We start from the raw sequence: 19,288 nt of genomic DNA, 5'->3' as shown, positions 1-19,288 counted from the left end.
CACCCATTTTTCATGTAGAAAAATATGAGAACAGAAACAGTGAGCGCGAGCATCCACTGTTAAACTACCAACTAATATATTTCACTTTTAGTGCATCATTTTTTTAACCTAAAGATTACAACCAAGACAAACTATTTTATGCTTTTTCTACTGCATCTTTAAAGTTTGACCTGCAGAGCCTGAATAAATTCTCCTTCCAGTTTGTTTTATTGACCTTGTGACATTTTTATTTATTTATTTTCTTGGCCGAGATAAATCTGAAGGTTTTAGAGAGAGAGAGAGTGAAGGAAAAAAGTCTGTATGTCAGATACAAAGTTTGATTTTAAAGACCAAAGCTTTGCTAATTTGACCTCCTTTCCTGTTTGTGTGATGAGCTGCTGGTTTTGATTGGCTAAGACAAAAAAACAAAAAAAGAAGAAAACAACCTGAAATTCTTTTGTAACATCTGTTAGGGTAAGGTTTGTAATTTTCAATTTTGATAAACATGTGAAAAATGTGGCCTTTTGATATAAAACCCAATGTTCAGAGTCCGCATACTGTCTAACAATAATGTGAATTTCTGCTTTGAAAACTGAACATAGAAATCAAATTTAAAGAACCATCAGCTCTGACGATCTTTAGAAATGTTCAAGGACTTACTGAAGACTTCTAAGAAAAAGGCAGACAAACAATAAGTGTTCATGAGGCTGTTGTTCACCTTGCTTCCAATTATTAGTTCAGTTTGGAACAGCAAGGTATAATATTTGCAGTATATGATTTCTGCTTCATAAAACAAACATTTAGATTTTAAAAAAATCTAAACTTCAGTTGAAATCAGTCATAATTTCATTTACAAGGTCTGACCAAAACAGCCATAACTCCATCTCTTCTCAGCATAAGATCTTAGCTAACACTTCCTGATCTACACAACTGTTTTGGCTGACAGATTTAATTTGACATGCTTTGATTTATAGCACGAGTGTGGAGAAAAGCAAATGAACCTGCACACATCTTTAGCTGCAGCTGATTGTTTCAGTGTTGGGTGGTTTTGTGCCAAAAGTGTTAAACGAAGGAATGAGTTGGCTGCTAATCTGCTTAAGAACATCAATGTATTTTTAGATCCCAAATTTTTTTATTTCAGTTTGCCAAATAAACAATTGTGCTCTCCTAAAGGTTTTGTTCTCTACTTTTCAATAAGGGAACATGTAGATTTGTCTTTGAAGACATCCTGCAGTAGACTTTTCTTACACGACGCAGCAGCCTCGCAGTCAATCAGTCCATTTTGTCGGGTCCCCGTGGCTCTTCGCCGTTCAAGCAGACCGCTATCACAACCGTCCCTGAGCTGTCCTTAATGAGTTTCTCCATTATCACTGACATCATCGCAACGGCATTACTTCTGTATTTAATTGATTCTGAGGGGGAGAAGTTATTAAACAGAGCCTTGTTTTAAAGCTAATAGGAGCCGGGAGCGTTTAGGCGTCAGAGAACAAGTTGAAATCCTGAGCGTCTCTCTGCTAGCGATGTCGTGACTTTGACGAGAAGTCATAGTCGAACGCCTGAGACCAATATCACGTGATCGTTATTTACAAGGTTCAACCAAAACGGCTACATTCTTTTACTACATGTTAGGTCCTTTCATTATATAATGCCAACTTGTGTCTTAGATTTCATTTTATTGTAAGTTTGTTTTTTAATGTTTTTGTAAGCGGTGCACCTTTGGGCCAAATGAGAGCCGTTTTCAGGAATGTCTCCAAGTTGTATTAGAGTCGGAGACAAACGAAAAGCCACACACTGTGCAATAACTACCCGGTAACTTAATAAGAACCCAGGAAAATGTACACGGAAGCTCAGTCAGCATCCATTTTTGGTTGGTGACTGTATGCGATCATTTTTAGCTCATAAAGGGAAGTATTCTTTGTACATAAGTGATCTTTTTTTAGTACATCGACAGAAACGCCTAATGCCCACAGAGTGGTAAAAATACTCCATCTTCATGTGTGCTGTAAAATCATTGTCCCGTGATGTTGGCTTTGTTTTCCTTCAGACTGGAAATCAATCCTCAGTTTGTTTGAGTTTCTCGCTGATGCCTCCCTTGTGCAACTTCTTCCACATGGGGAACAGATCAGCACATCTTCTGTAGCACAGCACCTCCACTTGACCTCCTGTGCCTTTTTGTGTTTGGCCACAAAAATACACGACTTGCACCTTTTAACCCGAGTTCACAGTAATATCAGCTTAAATATCCTTGGGGTCTCCTCCTGCATCGCCGAGCTGATGAATCGAAGCTGGTTCTGTGCCCCGGCACCGTGATGCAGCAGGGGGTTTTTGCTGTAATTGCACCATTTTCTTACGCAGCAGTGTCCGACCTGACGAAAAATGTAAACAGACAGGCAGGTTATGTAAGCGAGCGTTGGGTGTCAGAGACGGTTAGTGATTGGACTAAAAACAACCACACTCGGAGTGTGACCTCACCCAGGACAACAAACTTCAGTTTCAAGCCAGCGAGCAAATTGCTGCTTAAATGTTTGTGTTTTGCAGGTCGTGTGTTTTCAGTTTGTTTGTGTGCAGTGTGCAGCTATCAGACACTTCTTTTAGGATTTTACCTGAATTTGTGTGCTTGCGAGTGCTCGTTTGTCTGTTGGCAAACGATCTCATGCACCACTGTATGGGTTTTAGTGAAACTGAATATACATTTACAGTATTTTTTGGATTATAAGGCGCATTAAGCGAAACAAAACAGTCAGATAAGTCAAACTTTATTCAACTCATTCACAATAACTCTCAACATTGTTCAGTACCGCATAAAATCGGTTCGAGGTCAGTAAGCACAATTAGAATTAATACATAAGGCGCACCGGATTATAAGGCTCGCTGTTGATTTTTTGAGAAAATTAAAGGATTTTAAGTGTGTCTTATCGTCTGAAAAATACGGTACAACTGATTAACTTTTGGGATCAAGCCAATTTAAGATGGCTGCCACAGCTAACTGACATTAGCCAATAGGAAAATGACTATAATGTGGTCAGTTTTACAGATGTTGAGATAAAATTTGGAGGTGATGACTGATTGGTGTGAAATTTCACAACGTTGCATGTCATGCTCTGTCATGAAAAATGGTGGGTGATATGCATTCCTTTAATTGGGCTACAGATACTTTGGCATATTGTGCTTGTGTGTCTCGCCCCTTTTAAAGTAAACACAAGTAAACAATTAAACAGTCAGATTTATGAGGATTGGCGAGCTTTAATGAGGTAATCAACTAAATAAAGGCGGCTGAGCGAGCAGCGAAGTGAGAACCCAGAGGAGGGAGGAACACACCCACAGCTTTCTAAGTGGAGATTACAATGTTGAAAACTTGTTTTTACAGCGCCAAAGAGATGACAAATACACAACCAATGTCCTTGGAATTTTCCCCACACTGTTTTTTTCCACAGTTGCGATAATAGCAACACAAAGCGATAGCATTTTAGCCTTTTTATGACTCCCAAGTCTTCATTCAGCTCTGGTGTTGTTGTAACATTTTTACTTGATGAGAATTTGCTCTGACCAAACTAATCACAGGGCTGTTTTGGCACAGAGCAACCTTGGATGAGATATAAACCGTCACTGCAGATGGAGAGAGAAAATGTTGACACGGAGAAATACGTGACTAAACTTAGATTATTTGAAGTTTGTCCTTTTTTTTTTTCCTCCGTTTCTCTCCTTGGAGCTTATCTCCGTCGGTGTTGTTGCATTCACTCGAGGCACTCTGCCAAGAAGTTACATTACAATCACTGGTTGACATAAACGTGGGTGTTCAAAAGGACTTGGAAGGTCTAAATACTTTATTGTATGTGTAATGTGAACTGAGCAATTATGTCTGCCAGCCTTTCAAACAAAAGAGCTCCTATCGGGCAGGTTCATGTGTTTTTAATTAGCTGAGGTTTTTTTTACGTTTTTATTTTTAGTTTATTTTTGTGGAACTATTCACAAAGAACCAAACGTAGAGCCAAGATGACCGTGAAGTGCTGGTTAGTTAGACTAATGTTTTATGATGTGATGATGAGAAAAATGACAAAATACAGCTTTGTCATGTTTTATATGTTGTGGAGTTTTTCTGTTCTGGATATTTGGTGTTGGTTAACCAGTCTGTCATTGTCATTATTTTACTGCCCGCTTGACTGTTTTTTATGCCCTAAAAACTGTTGAAATGTAAATGTAGTTTTTCAGCTCAAAGGAAACTTGAGGATAATGTTTACTAGCACATTGGAACAATTTGGCAGCCTCTTACCCTATTCAGCACAATGCTGCACTAATCCAGTTTAAAAATAATTAGCTGCAGACTAGCAAGCCTGTGAAATTCCTTTTCCAGGTCGTAAATGTTCCTGTCATTGCCTCGCTTCTCCTCAGCTAAAAATGTCAACATTCCTTTAGTGGAAACTCATTTCTGCCTGTAAATGTTTGTTGTGTTTTTATTCTTCCTGCATAATAGAGTTTATTCAGTGAAATAACAGTGGTGGTTTTGCTAAATGTGGTGAGAATCACACAGTTCTGTGCGAGTTGTTTAGGATATATTTATGGGAATTGATTTGCAGCATAAATGGATTATTAATCCTGTTCACTTTTTCTTCAGCTCCCAACCTGAAGGGGCGACCTCGAAAGAAGAAGCTTTCCATCTCTCAGAGGAGGGACTCCCAGGGTCAGGCTCCCAGTCAAGGCTCCTCAGGGTCAACAGCTGTAGCAGCTCAGGACCCCTCAAGTCCAGAGAGCAAAACGACAACCAAGGTGAGATCAAAGAAGAGGGTTAGAATAACGTTCAACAAACTTTACTGATTGCTCAATCTGACAGGGCGAAAGGAAGAGGATGAATTAAAGGTACTGCGATATCGTGGACAGGTAAAAAGTAGTATAAAGCAAAAAGCAAAGCACTCAGATTTGCAAGGTAAAGTGTGCAGATAAAATTAATTTGTTTACATTAAGTGCATACCCGCATTTCAGAATCACATTTTAATGTAACTTGTAAACTACTGGAGTAAACATGTTGGCACCATTTGATATTGTTAAGAACAACCTTTTTTTATGTTTCATTTCAAATTTAGCAATGAGTTGAACAAACAGGAGCCAAAGAATAAAAGTTTATCATCATGCATTTGACCTCGTAGGCAGCACAGTTGTTGACAATACGAGAAGCATTACGCAGTGATGTCTGCTCTCATTTGCAATAAATGCTTAACTTGTGTTGCTAACTGGCTGCTTTTCAGGTCATCGGTTTTTTTATTTTTTTTTATCTTCAGCTTGAGAACGAGGATACGGCGCTTCAGCTTTCCAAACAATCTGCTGTGACCTACACAGCCGCCGTGTAGCAATCAGAAAACAGGAATGTGACTCTTAAGGCCACCTGTTCCACAAAGACATGACGTAATCTGACAGATGAGTTATTACCAGGAGGCGTTTGGTATTTTTTACTTTTGAAATGATTGATGGGTGATTATTAAAAAAAATTGCTTTCCACTGCTCAGGTGACCTCATCTCTAAATCAATTTAAAGACAATAGTTTTTGTTTTAATCTGACTTGCTGACTGATCAGCATCTGTTCCAGAGCAAACACGGTTTTATTTTCTTGTTTTTGTATTTCCTTCCCTCAAAACACAGAAACAGCCTTTAAAATGAGCACGGCTCGATCCCACAGAAGAACAAGATGTTTATCTAATTTCTCTAAAGTTTCCATTAAAATGAAGCAGCACTGTAAATACAGATAAATCACTAAACAGGCTGTTCATTTCAGAAGGAAACTAAACAGTAATTTGAGCTGGAAACGATAAAAAAAACTAGCATTCCTTGAAGAAATGTATATTTTTCGCCGTATTTCATGTTAAAGTTTTCGCCCAGGATAATCTAAAGCTAAAAGTCATTTTTGTCAAACCTCATAAATAACATTGTGCACAATTTAACCACATATTTTGAGATCTCACACTTAGGCATGTTGCAATAAACAATAAATCGATTAATCTCATGATAAATGAAAATTATCAACCTCATTTTCATTTATCGGCTTTATCGTTTTGTTTTTTGTGTCTCTCTTTCTACTGAAGACACTGGATGACAAAAGGCTCAACTCTGGTGCTCTTCACTGACCCCTTCCTTTCTCTTTTCTCTTTAAAAACTGTTTTAACCGTCCAAAATTGCGTTTTCGGATCGTTAAAAGCAGCTAAGCTGAGAAGCTAAGCTACATACTAAGCTAACAGGCTGACCTCAGGGGAAAAAACCTTTGTATTGTCAAAGCTACAATATTCACAGTTGAAACTCGTGTCTTTGTGTAAAAAGTTGTTTTTCTCTGCTAAAAGAAGCTGAGAACTTTTTTCCTGATTTTTTTTTATTAAAAGCTTTGTGTGAAAAATGCTATGCTGAAGAGCTTAAACCACACCGAGCGCCTGCCATTTTGAGAACCGAAAAAAGAAAGAGAGACAGCCCATGTCACGTCAAGAGGCCTCCCTCCTATTTTTCTTAGAGACACGCTGCTCACTCCCTCACTATCCATCCTTCGGTTCAAACAGTCTTACACTGCCATGCAGTGGTTGAAAAAAGGTACTACACTCAAAACAAATTAACCAACATTTCTTCTTAAATTTGACAATATTTACTAATGTCAAATTTCAAACACTGTTATTGTTTATCAAAATTTGTTGTTGTGACAGACCTACTCACACTCATTGTGTGCATTGTGAAAGACTCTCAGCTACTACCACATCAAATCTTTGCTCAATATCTGTAAAATTATTAATTAAAGCCTTGTTTCTGTTTTTCAAGGTCAGTCAGTTGTGACTGTGGCATCCATTTTAAATTGAGGTGCCTCCAAAAGGTTATCAGTTGTGGATGTACATCCAATGATTACTTTATACAAGTTTCATTTTGATTTGTGTAGTGATTCATGAGATATCTTCCTGACAGACAAACAGAATAGACTATACATAGTTAATGACAAATTTATAAACAAAGTTCTTGCACAATCTGTTAGTGCTTAAACTATGTTTGAGATGAATCTCAACTACTGTGACACCAAATTTTAGGTCAATATCTGTAAATTTGACTGAGGAATGTACATTATTGTTTTTAAGATCGATTGGCTGTGGCAACCATCTTATATCAAGTTGCCTCCAAAAGTTAATCAATCATAGATCCTTTCTGCAAGTTTCATTAAAAAAGTGCAATGTTTCATGTGATACTTTGCTTTTTTTTAATTTTTTTAATTTTATTTTTTTATAGATACTTTGCTAATAGACACACATGCAGACAAAGGCAGTCATTATTGCCCACCTTCAGTTTTAATCAGGTTTTGTTTTAGAATTTTTACAGTTTAAGAAACTACTCGAGATTAAAAATGTATTTTTCAAATCTATTTTGGATAGCTGATTAAAATAGTGATCTGTTTTTTATACAACCTGTGTTATTGTCTTATACTGTTTATAACATTGAAAAAGAAAATGCTCTTTTTCTCTGACCTTCCACAGTTAAATCGATATTTGCTGTTTTTTCCTCAAAGCGCGAGTTAAACTTAACGTCGCTTAATGTGTGACAACAAGAGCTGCTCCATCGATAATCAATAGGCGAGGCCTCCTCAGCAGCCACTAAGAATATTTGTTTGCCCTTAAATCCAAATGCATCTCATTCAGCTGTCTGACCTCATTTAAATGTGAAAACGCTTCCTCTGAACGCGTCTGCTCACATCGTTTTCGGTGTCTCCACAGGTTAAGCCCGGCTATAAAGCAGTACCTAATGGAAAACTAGCCACGTCAGCTAAACAAAAGCCCGCCGGCCTTGGGAAGAAATCCTCGACCGAGGAGAGGGAACGAGAGAAGGAGAAGGAGGAGAAGAACGATGAGGAAACATCAGAGGAGAGCCGAGCGGAGGAGCAGTCTTTCTTAGTCGCTCTCTACAAGTACATGAAAGAGCGAGACACGCCCATAGAGAGGATCCCCTTCCTCGGCTTCAAACAGAGTGAGTAGCACAACTTATTCTCCGATTCCCTTTCTGGCAGCGTTTAAACAAAGAAGTACTCCACCGTAGAAGTTGTAGTAAAGTTTGAGTGTGTATCTTCTTCTGCTGGGTTTATTTAGTATATTTAGGTCATAACATTGCCAGTGGGGAAGGTTATGAGCTGAGAGATTAAAAACAGTCAGGCACTTGTAAGAAATAAGCATAAATGTACTATAACTTTGTCAGAAAAACACATTGTACAACACACACAGAAAACTTGTAACTTGGAAAGAAATTAACAAAATAATATGTTTCTAATTAAAGTTTAAATATGAGAGTAACGCTGCACAAGATGGTGAACAGATGAAGAAAACCTCTGGGTGGATTTTAATCACTACATGTCAACTATTTAAATTAAAGGACTAGCATTTCTTGAAGGAATGCATATCGCCCGCCAAGTTTCATGTCAGCGTTTTAGACTAAAATCATCTTAAGTTGAGAAATGACAAAGCTTTAGCTGTTTATGCACAGCAAACTCATGAGTTGAGGAGGAAGCTGCCAGTTACTGCACATTTATAGCAAAAGTGTCTGTCACAAAAAATGCATGGCTGTAAAGGAATCTGTGGCGATAACAAAATGAAAGATATAAAGTATTAAGTGGAAAAGCAGCTAGTTATATATAAAAAATAAAACTCAGGAGGCTTTCCATCAGAGTGCATTTTAGTTAGCTTTCATGTCGGGGAGACTGTCTTCTCACACTTGTCAGAAGGTTTTCCTGCGAAGGCCAAGAACGCCCTTTAACAGTGTTGAAGAACATCACATGCATGGGAAACACGTCTGCCTGAGATGAAAGATCTCTAATATAGGTCGGATGCTTAGCTCGCACTGGAGGTGCACGAGGCAGAGTGGAGGAGCATGCACATAAACATCATAAAAAGCTCTCTCTGGTAACTGGGAAAAAAACCCTGTTTGTTTAAAGAGTTTGATCTTGAGAAAAAGACACGACTCATCTTAGAGTTTCACATTTCAGCAGGAACTCAAGGTGATGTAAAGGAGAAAGATGTAGCCATTTAAATCAGAATTTAACATCAGTAAATGAAAGGCTAGCAGTTATTCGAAGGAACGTAAATCATAAGTTTTGACTAATATCGTCTTGTTCTTGTTTTGATCAAACCTTGAAATTGTGTGATGCTTGTGCTTTTAGAACTGAAGGCAGCATTTGATACAGTGATTCCAAAATTTTAATCACTCATTTAGGACACTAGCTGTGTATTAGGAGTGTGGCACTAAAGTGGTTCAGGTCCTATCCGGCATGTCATATGTTCTCTGTCAGCCTCTGTTATTTTAGATCTTCTTTTACCCCTTTTGTAAAGGGAGTTCCTCAGGGTTCAATCTTGGTGTCTCTTATTTTCCTTCTGTTTGCTCCCTTTTGGTTCCATTTTCAGGAAGCATAGTATCCCTTTCCACATCTATGCTGATGACAGCCAGATTTATCTGCCTCTAAATTAAAAGGATACCCTATCTGCCACACTCTTGTTTCACAGCCTTTATGAGATTTAGGCTCGGTTGTCTCTAAATTTTTATTTAATTTAATGAGAAGAAAACAAGCAATGGTTTTTGGCAATGCTACAGCTTCTGCCTCTTTGCATCTTGTCCCCTCGCCCAGTACATCAAGTCATCCAGTACATTTGATTTTTCCCTTTTAATCTTTATTTCTAGTGTTGTTTAATTTTTTTGTACATTTGTTTTATTGCATTGTACTGTACAGCACTTTGTCCCAGTGAGGAGTTTTAAAGGGTTTTATAAAGTTGAGATGAGTTTAAATTCATGTAATTTGCAATCTCATGGAATCTCATAACCGCAAGATGTCATGCTCAAGAGATGGGTTATGTGTGACTCTCAGCTTCTACCACATCCAATTTTAGCTTAATATCTGTTAAACTGACTGAGTTATAACATATTTTGGGTTTGCAAAAGTTGATAGCTGTGGCGACCATTTTCAATTGGATTGTTTCCAAAAGTTAATCAGAGGTACCAGTATATTTAGTGATTGTTTCCTGAAAGTGTCATTAAAATCCATCCATTGATCCATGAGATATTTTGCTAACACACCAACAGAGTTGTCTCATTAATGGCCATGCATTAAACATAGATATTGTGCAATCTGTCATTGCTCATGTGTTGGAGATCAGTTTCAGCTGCTACCAGACAAAATGTTTGTCTATTAGCTGTGAAATGGACAGCACAGCAGTATAGCCATTTTTGTGTTTTTTAATACCAGTTGGTTGCAGCAGCCATCTTTAATAATGTTACTCCAAACATTGATCAGATGTAGACATCCATCCAATGATGATTTTCTGAAAGTTTAATAAAAATCAACCCAGTGGTTATTGCAATATTTTGCTAGCAGACAGACACACTCACACAGGCAAAAACATTATCGTCCACTTTCACCTTTCGGCTGCAGGCAATAAATAACCTGAGGCAGGAGAGGGAGGGAGTATTGACAGTTTGTAGCTCTGTAAAACTCATTACTCTAAACTATTACATGAAGGTAAGCTGTGGTCTCCTTGACTCTGCTAACACCACCACGGTATTTTGACAGTCCTGTCATCCTGGCTGCCAACATGTTGTAGCTTAAATAGGTCTTGTGGTTACTGGAGATACAGAGCTGGGGGGAGAAGGAGAGAGAAAGATGAATTACATACCCAGCACTCCTTACTTATTGTTGGCATTTCTCCGTTTGAGCTCCGAATAAAGTCGAGGTTCACGTTCCAACTGTTTTACATACAGTGCATGCTTTGAATCTCAGAACCAGACACATCATAAGCAAACGCCCTCATTAAATGTTAAAATCATGCTGTTTTAACTTCGTCCTTGGCAGCGAGTGCACATGTAAAGAGGAAGGGGGAAAAGGGAAAACGCATCACAATTAACACAAACCCTCAGATGGAATCAGCTGCCATTTTTCATTTTTTCTCCCTTTAAGCTCACTACAAATGTGTTCAGAGATCAAAGGATCTGCTTTCATGTAATGGAAACTGAATTTATGCTATTTTTGTGGCTGAGTATGAATCTTTTATAAAGTTTTCTTGGAGTTTAACAACGCAACAGATGCTTAAATGATTTTCCAGACTTGTCCATCTGATTTACTTAAAAAAAAAGCTTGATTTGAGTTTAAATGTGAGCTATGTTTGTATTTCTTTAAATCCCAGCAGACTGATAGAAATCACTGCAGTTCTTAGTTGTTTGTGGAACGTTTCATAGCTTTTTGTAAATGTGTGACTGATGATTTAGCATTCACACGATTGTTTTCCAGATTTTATTTATGTATGGTTATTTTTTGCAATCTAATTATTCATTCACTGTGCTATTTTAGTCCTTCATGTATCAAAGTGTTCCGTTTATTCAAGCTATAAGTGGGACAGTTTTTGTTTTTTGTAACTTTTATACTCTTTAAAGTATTTAGCTTTATTTAAAAATATTTTCCTCGTAGAAATACGTTGAGATCTTTTCAGTTCCCTAAAAACATTGGTCTCTTTGAAACCTTCTTAAGGATACTGGCTCTTTTTAAATTTTATTTTGCTACTATTAGCTTTTAGCTACAATGTGGCAACTTGTTGCTTTTGCTACCCTTTTCTTCTTTTAACTTTTAACAGTCTTTTGCTACTTGAAGCTTTTAGCTATTATTTTGTTACTTTTAGCTTCTAGCTAGTATTATACTTTTTTAGCTTTTAGCTAGTGTTTTACTACTTTAGCATTTTAAGTGTTTTGCTTCATATAGCTACTTTTAGCTTTGTATTCTTTAGCTACTTTTAGCTACTGTTTTGCTATTTGTTGTTGCTAGCCTTTTGCTTCTATTAACTTTTAACAGCCTTTTGCTACTCATAGTTTTTAGCTAGCATGTTGTTGTTGCTTTTAGCTAGTATTCTATGTTTTTAGCATTCAGCTCGTGTTTTACTACTTTTGTGTTTTAACAAACGTTTTCTTCATTTAGCTAGCATTTAGTTACTTTTAGCTTTGAGCTAGTGTTCTGCTTTTTTTGTTTTTAATTATAATTTTGCTTTCTTCTAGCCTTAAGCTAGAGATTTGCAAGTCATTTTCTTATTTTAGCTTTTAGCTAGTGTTCTGCTTTCTTTAGTTTTAACAATGTAAGTTTTACCGTTTTAACAAATGTCAGCAAAATCCTTCAGCACTCAGCATTCACACTTAAAGAGCAAAACCTCCAAAAGCATAAAGGGTAGGAATGTTTTTGGCTGTGTTTTTAGTGTTAACAAAATATCTTGTGAACCAGTGGGTAGTTGTTAATGAAACTTTCAGAAAGTAATCAGTAGATGTACATCTACAACTGATTAACGTTTGAAGTTATGCAAGATGGCCACCACAGCTAAGCAACTTAAGCAAACACAAAAATTATTTTAAGTCAGTTAGTTTTACATATATTGAGCTAAGACTTTGCATGGTAGTAGCTGAGAGTCATTTAAAACACACACTTTAGGGGCTGACACATCTTGCAACATGCACAAGAGATCTTGCAAGACGATACTGACAAGTTTTTGATCGTTGTTTTAAACTCTGGCATGGCGGGCAACATGCATTCCTTCAAGGCATGCTCTGCCTTTGATTTCTATGTTTCTGAAAAAAACAAATCAGTTATTTTTTGCAAGTTGTTTCTACGAAATAATTATTTTGGTTCTTGCTTTTACTCTTTTAATCTGCTCTATGGGATATTTTTATTTAACAGTCACCAAGAATCAAAAGAATAAAACACAAAAATCCTTCGGAGAAAATGACTTGCAACCACGGCTGCAGTTTTTTTCCATGAACTCAACAGCTGCTGCCTTTTAAGCTGTAAGAAGTGTTGCAAGAAAAATAAGAAAAAACAGAGTGATTGTGAATAAGAGCAATAACACGAGAGCAGCATGAATGTGTTTGATCTGTGAGGTTAACTGGCGAGTGTGTGTATGAATGTGCACATGTGCTCGGACATCAGCATGCGATTGTGAACATCAGCTCCAATTTGTCTCACTCTTTCAGCCTTGTTGTCTAATTGCCATGCCATCGGTGTGTCATTGAGGCTGCATTGTGTTCGTGTTTTGTTATCCTTATCTCAGTGATAATTGCCCCTGCCAAACAGAGGGGAATTAAGAAAAGAAATTACTAATGACAAGACATCTAAGAAAAGGCATGTTCTCTCATTTCCTTTGTGTTCTGTCCCCTCCCAAACCCGCGTGTGACTGTGGTAATTACAGTCGATGCATAACAAGCTAGTTAAATAGACCGTCTTTCAGTTTCCACAGTCGGGGAGCACAATGCGCCGGCGTGCTCAGTTCAAACAGAAAAACTACCCAGCTCCCTTTGTTATTCCACCCGAGCATTGACGGTCGCAGAGAGGAGGGAAGGAAAAAATCAATGCTGTCAAATGCGGAGATAGGAAAATGTCATTTTGACAAATGCAAGGCTTTGTGTACGCACAGATTGAATTTTGATGGATTTCTCCCCAGGCGAGGCCTCCTTTTCTTATTTATAGGACTTCATATAAAAATGTTAAACAATGATGTTACAGAAAGCAAATACAAATGTCATTGGCACAAAGCGTCCCCCAATGAACATATGGCTCTTTTTTGTGGGAAATATTGTTTGTTTGTTTTTTTTAAAGAGAGACAGCCATTTGAAGTAACTTACTTGGCTATTTATGGCAAAATGTTGCACAAAAATTATATTTTGATATGGCCTGTCATGGCTGTTTGCATGGGGGAATCAGTGCAAATTCATTTGCATTAGTTCAAACAGAAGTTTGAGCAAATTGCCAAGTGTTTCATCCTATTAATGCTTCTCATTCATACCTGCAGGCCGCAGCTGAGGATTAACAAAATGTCTTTGTCAGGAAGAAGCATGTTTTATCTTAACACACTGGGATGTTTTTGTACAAGCACTCAGTATTTATTTACAGCCTTTCAGCTGAAGTGCGACCTTGTTTTTGCTAAAAAAAAAAAAGGCGGATTTATTTATTTATTTTAGATTCATATTCCTATACTAACCAATTAAAGACCTAACATTCCATGAAGGAATGCATATTGCATATGTCTTTAGTGTTTTAAAATAAGTTTTTCCTTTTTTTTAAATGACGGACTTAAATATATTCTGAGATGTCATGCTCAGTGTGTTGTAATGACTTTCACTCATGACCACGTCGAATTTCAACATATCTGTTAAACTGCTTTGTAGCCATTTTAGTTTGTTTTAAGGTCAGTTAGCTGTGGCAGCCATGTTGAATTTGGTTGTAGATGTGCATTCACTGATTACTTTCTGCAAGTTTCTTTAAAATTCATCCAGTTTAGGAGATATTTTGATAAAAAGACGAGCACACAGACGCAAAACATTATCGCCCGGCTTTTCCATTTGGTGGCCGGCAATATTCATTTCATGATGAAGTTGTAAAACAATTCTAAAATCTGTTTAATGTCGATTTGCTGGCACTTCCAATATTTCATTTAGTAATAGTGTCTTATTTTATGTATGTCTCCTTCCCTCTGGTGTAATGACTGTATATGACATATTTGGTTTCAGCTTAAGCCCTTTCCCAGAGTTCCTAACTGCCTTGTTTGTCTTCTGTCTCCCACAGTCAACCTTTGGACCATGTTTCAAGCTGCTCAGAAACTCGGAGGATATGAGTTGGTAAGTATTCACATATGTGGCAGAAATATTCCCTCTCTTGTGTTAAGTTTCCCCCTCCCTCCATTCATCCATCTCCCCCCTCTCTCTGATATTTACCATCTTTTGTTCTGTTTTTGTTCTCTGTCCTCTGATGTTGTCTCCCTCCTTTTTATTGTTGTTGTTGTCTTTTTCTCTGCCCCCCCCCCCCCCCCCCCGCAATACATTTTTAAATTTTTTTTTTTTTATTTAGCCCCTTGAGGTCAGTCACTATTTTCCCAAGAAGAAAGTATTGCTCAGAGCTACTTTCAGCAGAAATGCTGCTGTTGTTTCAAAACCCCCTTGGTGTGGAAAACACATGTTCCTCTGTTCTACACGGAGCAGAAGGAAATTGGATAAATCGCTCATTCTTTCCCACGTCTGCGATGAAGTAAAATGCACATACATAGCCACGAGTGTGCGCTGGATGCAAGTACACACACACCAGAGAAGCAAGCCTGAAATAAGGGTGCGTGAGGCGTTTAACTTGGCAGCCTTACTTGCCGTTTATTCATTCACTATTCATCTGCGACATGTTTCCTAAGTGCAGTCGGTGTCTGATGTTAAGTCATCGAGTGAGTTGCTCATGCTCGCTTCTTCATTAACTAGCTGCACAACACCGTTCAAACAGACAGCCAGATAAGACCGTAAACAGGATACGGCTCATATAATTGGCGCTCATATCTTTTTAAAGCTGTCATATCTGCATTTTATTTATTTTTGTTTGTTTCACGTCGAGGCTTTGTTAGCTCAGTGGCAGATTGGGTTCTGGCGTTTTATGACAGAGCCTCGTCCGTTACTCCAATCTGTTAGGGGATAAGGGATTATAACAGGAACAACTGACTGCATGATGTTAACTTGAGCTTATTGTGTTTGAGAGTTGAGTGTAGTGTGTAATAACTGGAACATTATGACTCAGTAACTCCCTAAGACCTTGAAATGATGTCAGCCCTTTAAGTGTTTTCCCGTTGTTTCGCTCCAACTCATATAGTTGTTCATTTATTCACCTTCTGGTCTCATTTTCTTATATCGTCTTATCTTTTTGTCCTTCTGGACCCACTTTTGTTTTCTTCTTCTTTTCTTATCTGTGTCTTCTCATCCATTCCTCCAGATCACAGTCCGCAGGCAGTGGAAACATGTGTATGATGAATTGGGTGGCAACCCCAGCAGCACAAGTGCCGCCACCTGTACACGGAGACACTACGAGAGGTGAGTTATTTTGGCCCCGAGTTATAAATGACACGGTAATGCTATGCATGCAGTTAGCTTTGCTTTAAGGGAGTGAACTCCCTCACAGTTGCATTCAATGTGATTTCATAATGCTTTATTCAACACCACAAGACAAATATTGATTTTTGTTGAACGTCAATGCTCTTAAAAACACGAAGCTCTGTGCTTTAAATAAGTCTGCTGGCTGCTTTTATATGCAGTTTTTGACATTTAAAGGTACTCATTAAAAATTATGAAATCAAGGAGAGGTGGAAGAGTTTACTCCAGTAGTTTTCCAGGTATATTAACTGCAGTTCTGAAATGCGGGTCTACATTTAATGTAAACAAAACCACCAAATACCACATGGAAGCTTGAGCCGCATGACTGACCTATATTAGACCGGCTGTAGTCTGTGTAGGCAAACAAATATGGCTGAAATGATTAACGATTGACCTGTTTTCAGTCACTTTGGCTGTTTCCATAAGTAAACAAACCCATGTGGCAGTTGGCATTCAATTACAAATTTTGATTACAAGTTTCTAGTTTGTTCAATTTGTTACATTAACCACTGATATGAGAAAATTATTTAAAGATTTTGTTGCCTGATGATTTTTTTTTTTTTTAATTCGGTATGCTTGACTTTTAAAAAGTACCTTTACTCTCATTTAGTCATGGCTGTAACTCAAGAGGAGGTAGATGAGTAACCTTTAAAGTGATATCTCAGCTCTAGCTGTTGTAAAAAGGTCTTTAAAGGGGCTCAGTCTGAAGAACAAAAGGGTTATTAGTTCTGACCAGATTAACAAGCTGACTGCTAGCATGGGTCCAAGACCAAAATGTTTTCCTTCTCTCTTATTCCAGCTCCAATCTTGAATATTTTATGAAGTTTCATGTAAATGCTGTTGTAATTATTATTAATTATTATAAACATTTACATTTCAGTCAGTTTAGAATTATACAGTTGTTTACATAGAATTTTATGGTTCTTTACAAGCTCAAATAGCACCAGGAGCAACTTCAGTGCAGAATTATCATAAAATTTCTGCTGGAATCCCCGTGTAATACAAAAATATCTGTAGAATAGAGGTTGAAAAAGTAATATTTTTATGTACTGTTTTGAAATCTTTAGGACTGGAGTTGTTCTAAGAGAACAGCAGGTAACTTTAGTATTCAATGTAGCCATTAGCTCTTTGATATAATCAAATTTAAACTATTTATTTAAACTGAGGTCCTTCAAAGAGCTATCTACAACAGGTAAGACATTACTTGTTCATAACCTTCCCACAGAACCCCTATTCAGAAGGTGTTTACTATTGCTTTTACATCTGAAAGTTGCGGGTTTAATTCCCAATTTTCCCTGTTGACATCTTCAGTTATTGTTGTATTTAATTTCTAAACTCCAACCTGTCCACAAATGTTGCATGAAGTGAATCTGATAAATAAAAAGTCTGTTGAATTAATGTCATTTATTCAGATGTATACGTTTTAATTACATAAACACAATTTGCACCAAGATGCCGTTTAGTTAATTTTGTGAGACTAAAGGATTAGTTGTCTGATCCTTTAGAAAAAATATGCTTTAATTTCCTCCCATTCTGCTTCACAAACAAACCAGTGAAGATTAAAAAGCTCAAAATAACAGCAGTGTTTTGAATTATTTACTGACCTACATGGATAAACATAAACACAGCATTTGTGCTTTTCACTGAATGTGCGCTGCAAGCGCAGAAAGCTGTGAACTAAAAACGCTTTAATGTATTCATTTAATCATTCAGTCAGATACTGCAGCGTTCTGAACCTCGACATTATAATCACTCAGATGGTATTACCAAACCAAAGCAAGCATATGGATATGATCCTGAGGGAGCTGCATGGATATTATGCAGCACAACTTGCACACACTCGTACGCCCACACACAAACATACACGCAACTTTCCCAAGGTTAAACAAATGCCAAATACCATCTTTCCAGAAAGCGATAACCAGTCACTCGTCAAGCAGGTCATTCCTTGGGGCTGGCGACCCTCTCTACTTCCCTCTGGCTGTTGCAGGTTCATGCATCAGCACAGTGCAGGCACACACACACACCTGTCAGTAACACAGCAAAGATGCCAGCATTGCCATATGAGGGAGCGAGGCAGATTCAGATTGTGTCAAGATTGCATGCTGTAAGCGAATTCGCCAGCTCCGGCAGCAGCGATTGGAGTGGATTTTCCAAGAAATCTGCAAAATCGTAGCTTTGTGAAAATGTATTGTTTAGTGTCTGGTATTTTTAGACAGGCTGATAATAGTAAATGTTCTTTTTGCCTCGACCAGGACTTTATCAAAGTGGGGCCTGCATGTTGTTGACATAGCTAGAAATACAGTTAGGAAAAAGTTAAGATCATTGCAAAATTTGTGCTTTATTCTTGTTTTGTAGAGCCTATAAATCACTGTGAGAGCATGTTTTATGAACTATATTGTTCTTAGATTGTGAGGTGTAAGTAGAGGTGTAGAAATGGAGGCAAAGTCAGAGGAAATTCGCATGGGAAGTGCTGAGGTGTGACTGCTGCTGCGCTGGCCTTTCCCTCTCCAGCCACCGTGAAGAAGCGGGTGAGAGAAAATAATGCTGAATCAATACAAAGCAATAATATCCACTGCAGTGAATATCAGGCTGACATGGAGAAGGTGTATGGGGGGAGGGCTGGGGAGGTGAGTGAGGGAGAGATCGGTCGAATTTAAGCAAGTTTCCCCGTTTGTGCAAAATAATTTTAGCTGAGCCTCAGTGTTTGGGCTGCTCCGAGGGCAATTAGCGGCAATGTATTAACTCAGCAAACACGGCCATTCTCCCTGCATGATGAATGAGGCTGTTTGTAGGCTCGCTGAAGTGTGTGTTTGTTCCCCAGAGGCGTCTTTGTTTCCACCTTTAATCATTAGTCAATGCGCTGCAGAAAAATATTTCACAAACAAAAAAAAAAAAAAAAAAAAGAAAGACAATATACAAACTGGAACAGCTCCTGTGTTTCAGGGCTCACTTTGAAGGATATTGTCTAACTTGATTCAGTGGCGCAAAGTTAAACTGAAAGCTGAAACACTCTGCAGCTAAAGGAAGCAATAAATCGAGACATAATTCCTTTCAATTAGGTGGATATTCTTGGGCGTCTTTGTGTTATTTGGGTTAAAGACTGTGGATATCCACAAGCATTCAGCTCTCTTTTTAAATTATACACATTATCCCTTTACAGCCCTAATGGTAAAATCACATAAAATGGTTTCCTAGGAGATGTTATTGTGAAAGATGGAGCCAAGGGCATAATCACTATATTTATGCTGTCCAGGAGCAGGCAGCAATCACCAGCAGAAATTGAGTTGCATTACTGGAATTGAGCAGGAGATAAGCGTGGTTGTCATCTTCAAAGTTACTGTTGTTTAGTTACAGAGAGTCGTTCATTAGTACACGTTGGGGGGGGGGGGGG

At 37.9% G+C, this 19,288-nt stretch overlaps 1 protein-coding gene across 1 annotated transcript in view; it reads left to right on the top strand.

The window, feature by feature from the left end:
* arid5b (AT-rich interaction domain 5B) overlaps nucleotides 1–19,288 on the top strand; it is a 110,598-nt gene that overhangs the window by 81,793 nt on the left and 9,517 nt on the right. The window contains 4 exon segments of the mRNA XM_037697499.1: nucleotides 4,592–4,743; nucleotides 7,704–7,953; nucleotides 14,558–14,610; nucleotides 15,737–15,834. Of these exon segments, the coding sequence (XP_037553427.1) occupies nucleotides 4,592–4,743; nucleotides 7,704–7,953; nucleotides 14,558–14,610; nucleotides 15,737–15,834 (553 nt within the window).

The sequence above is a fragment of the Nematolebias whitei genome, chromosome 1 (assembly GCF_014905685.2).
Source record: "Nematolebias whitei isolate Nwh7 chromosome 1, NemWhi1, whole genome shotgun sequence".
Classification (NCBI taxonomy): domain Eukaryota; kingdom Metazoa; phylum Chordata; class Actinopteri; order Cyprinodontiformes; family Rivulidae; genus Nematolebias; species Nematolebias whitei.
Note: the sequence above shows the minus strand (reverse complement) of the source record. Positions and strands in the feature narration are given on the sequence as shown.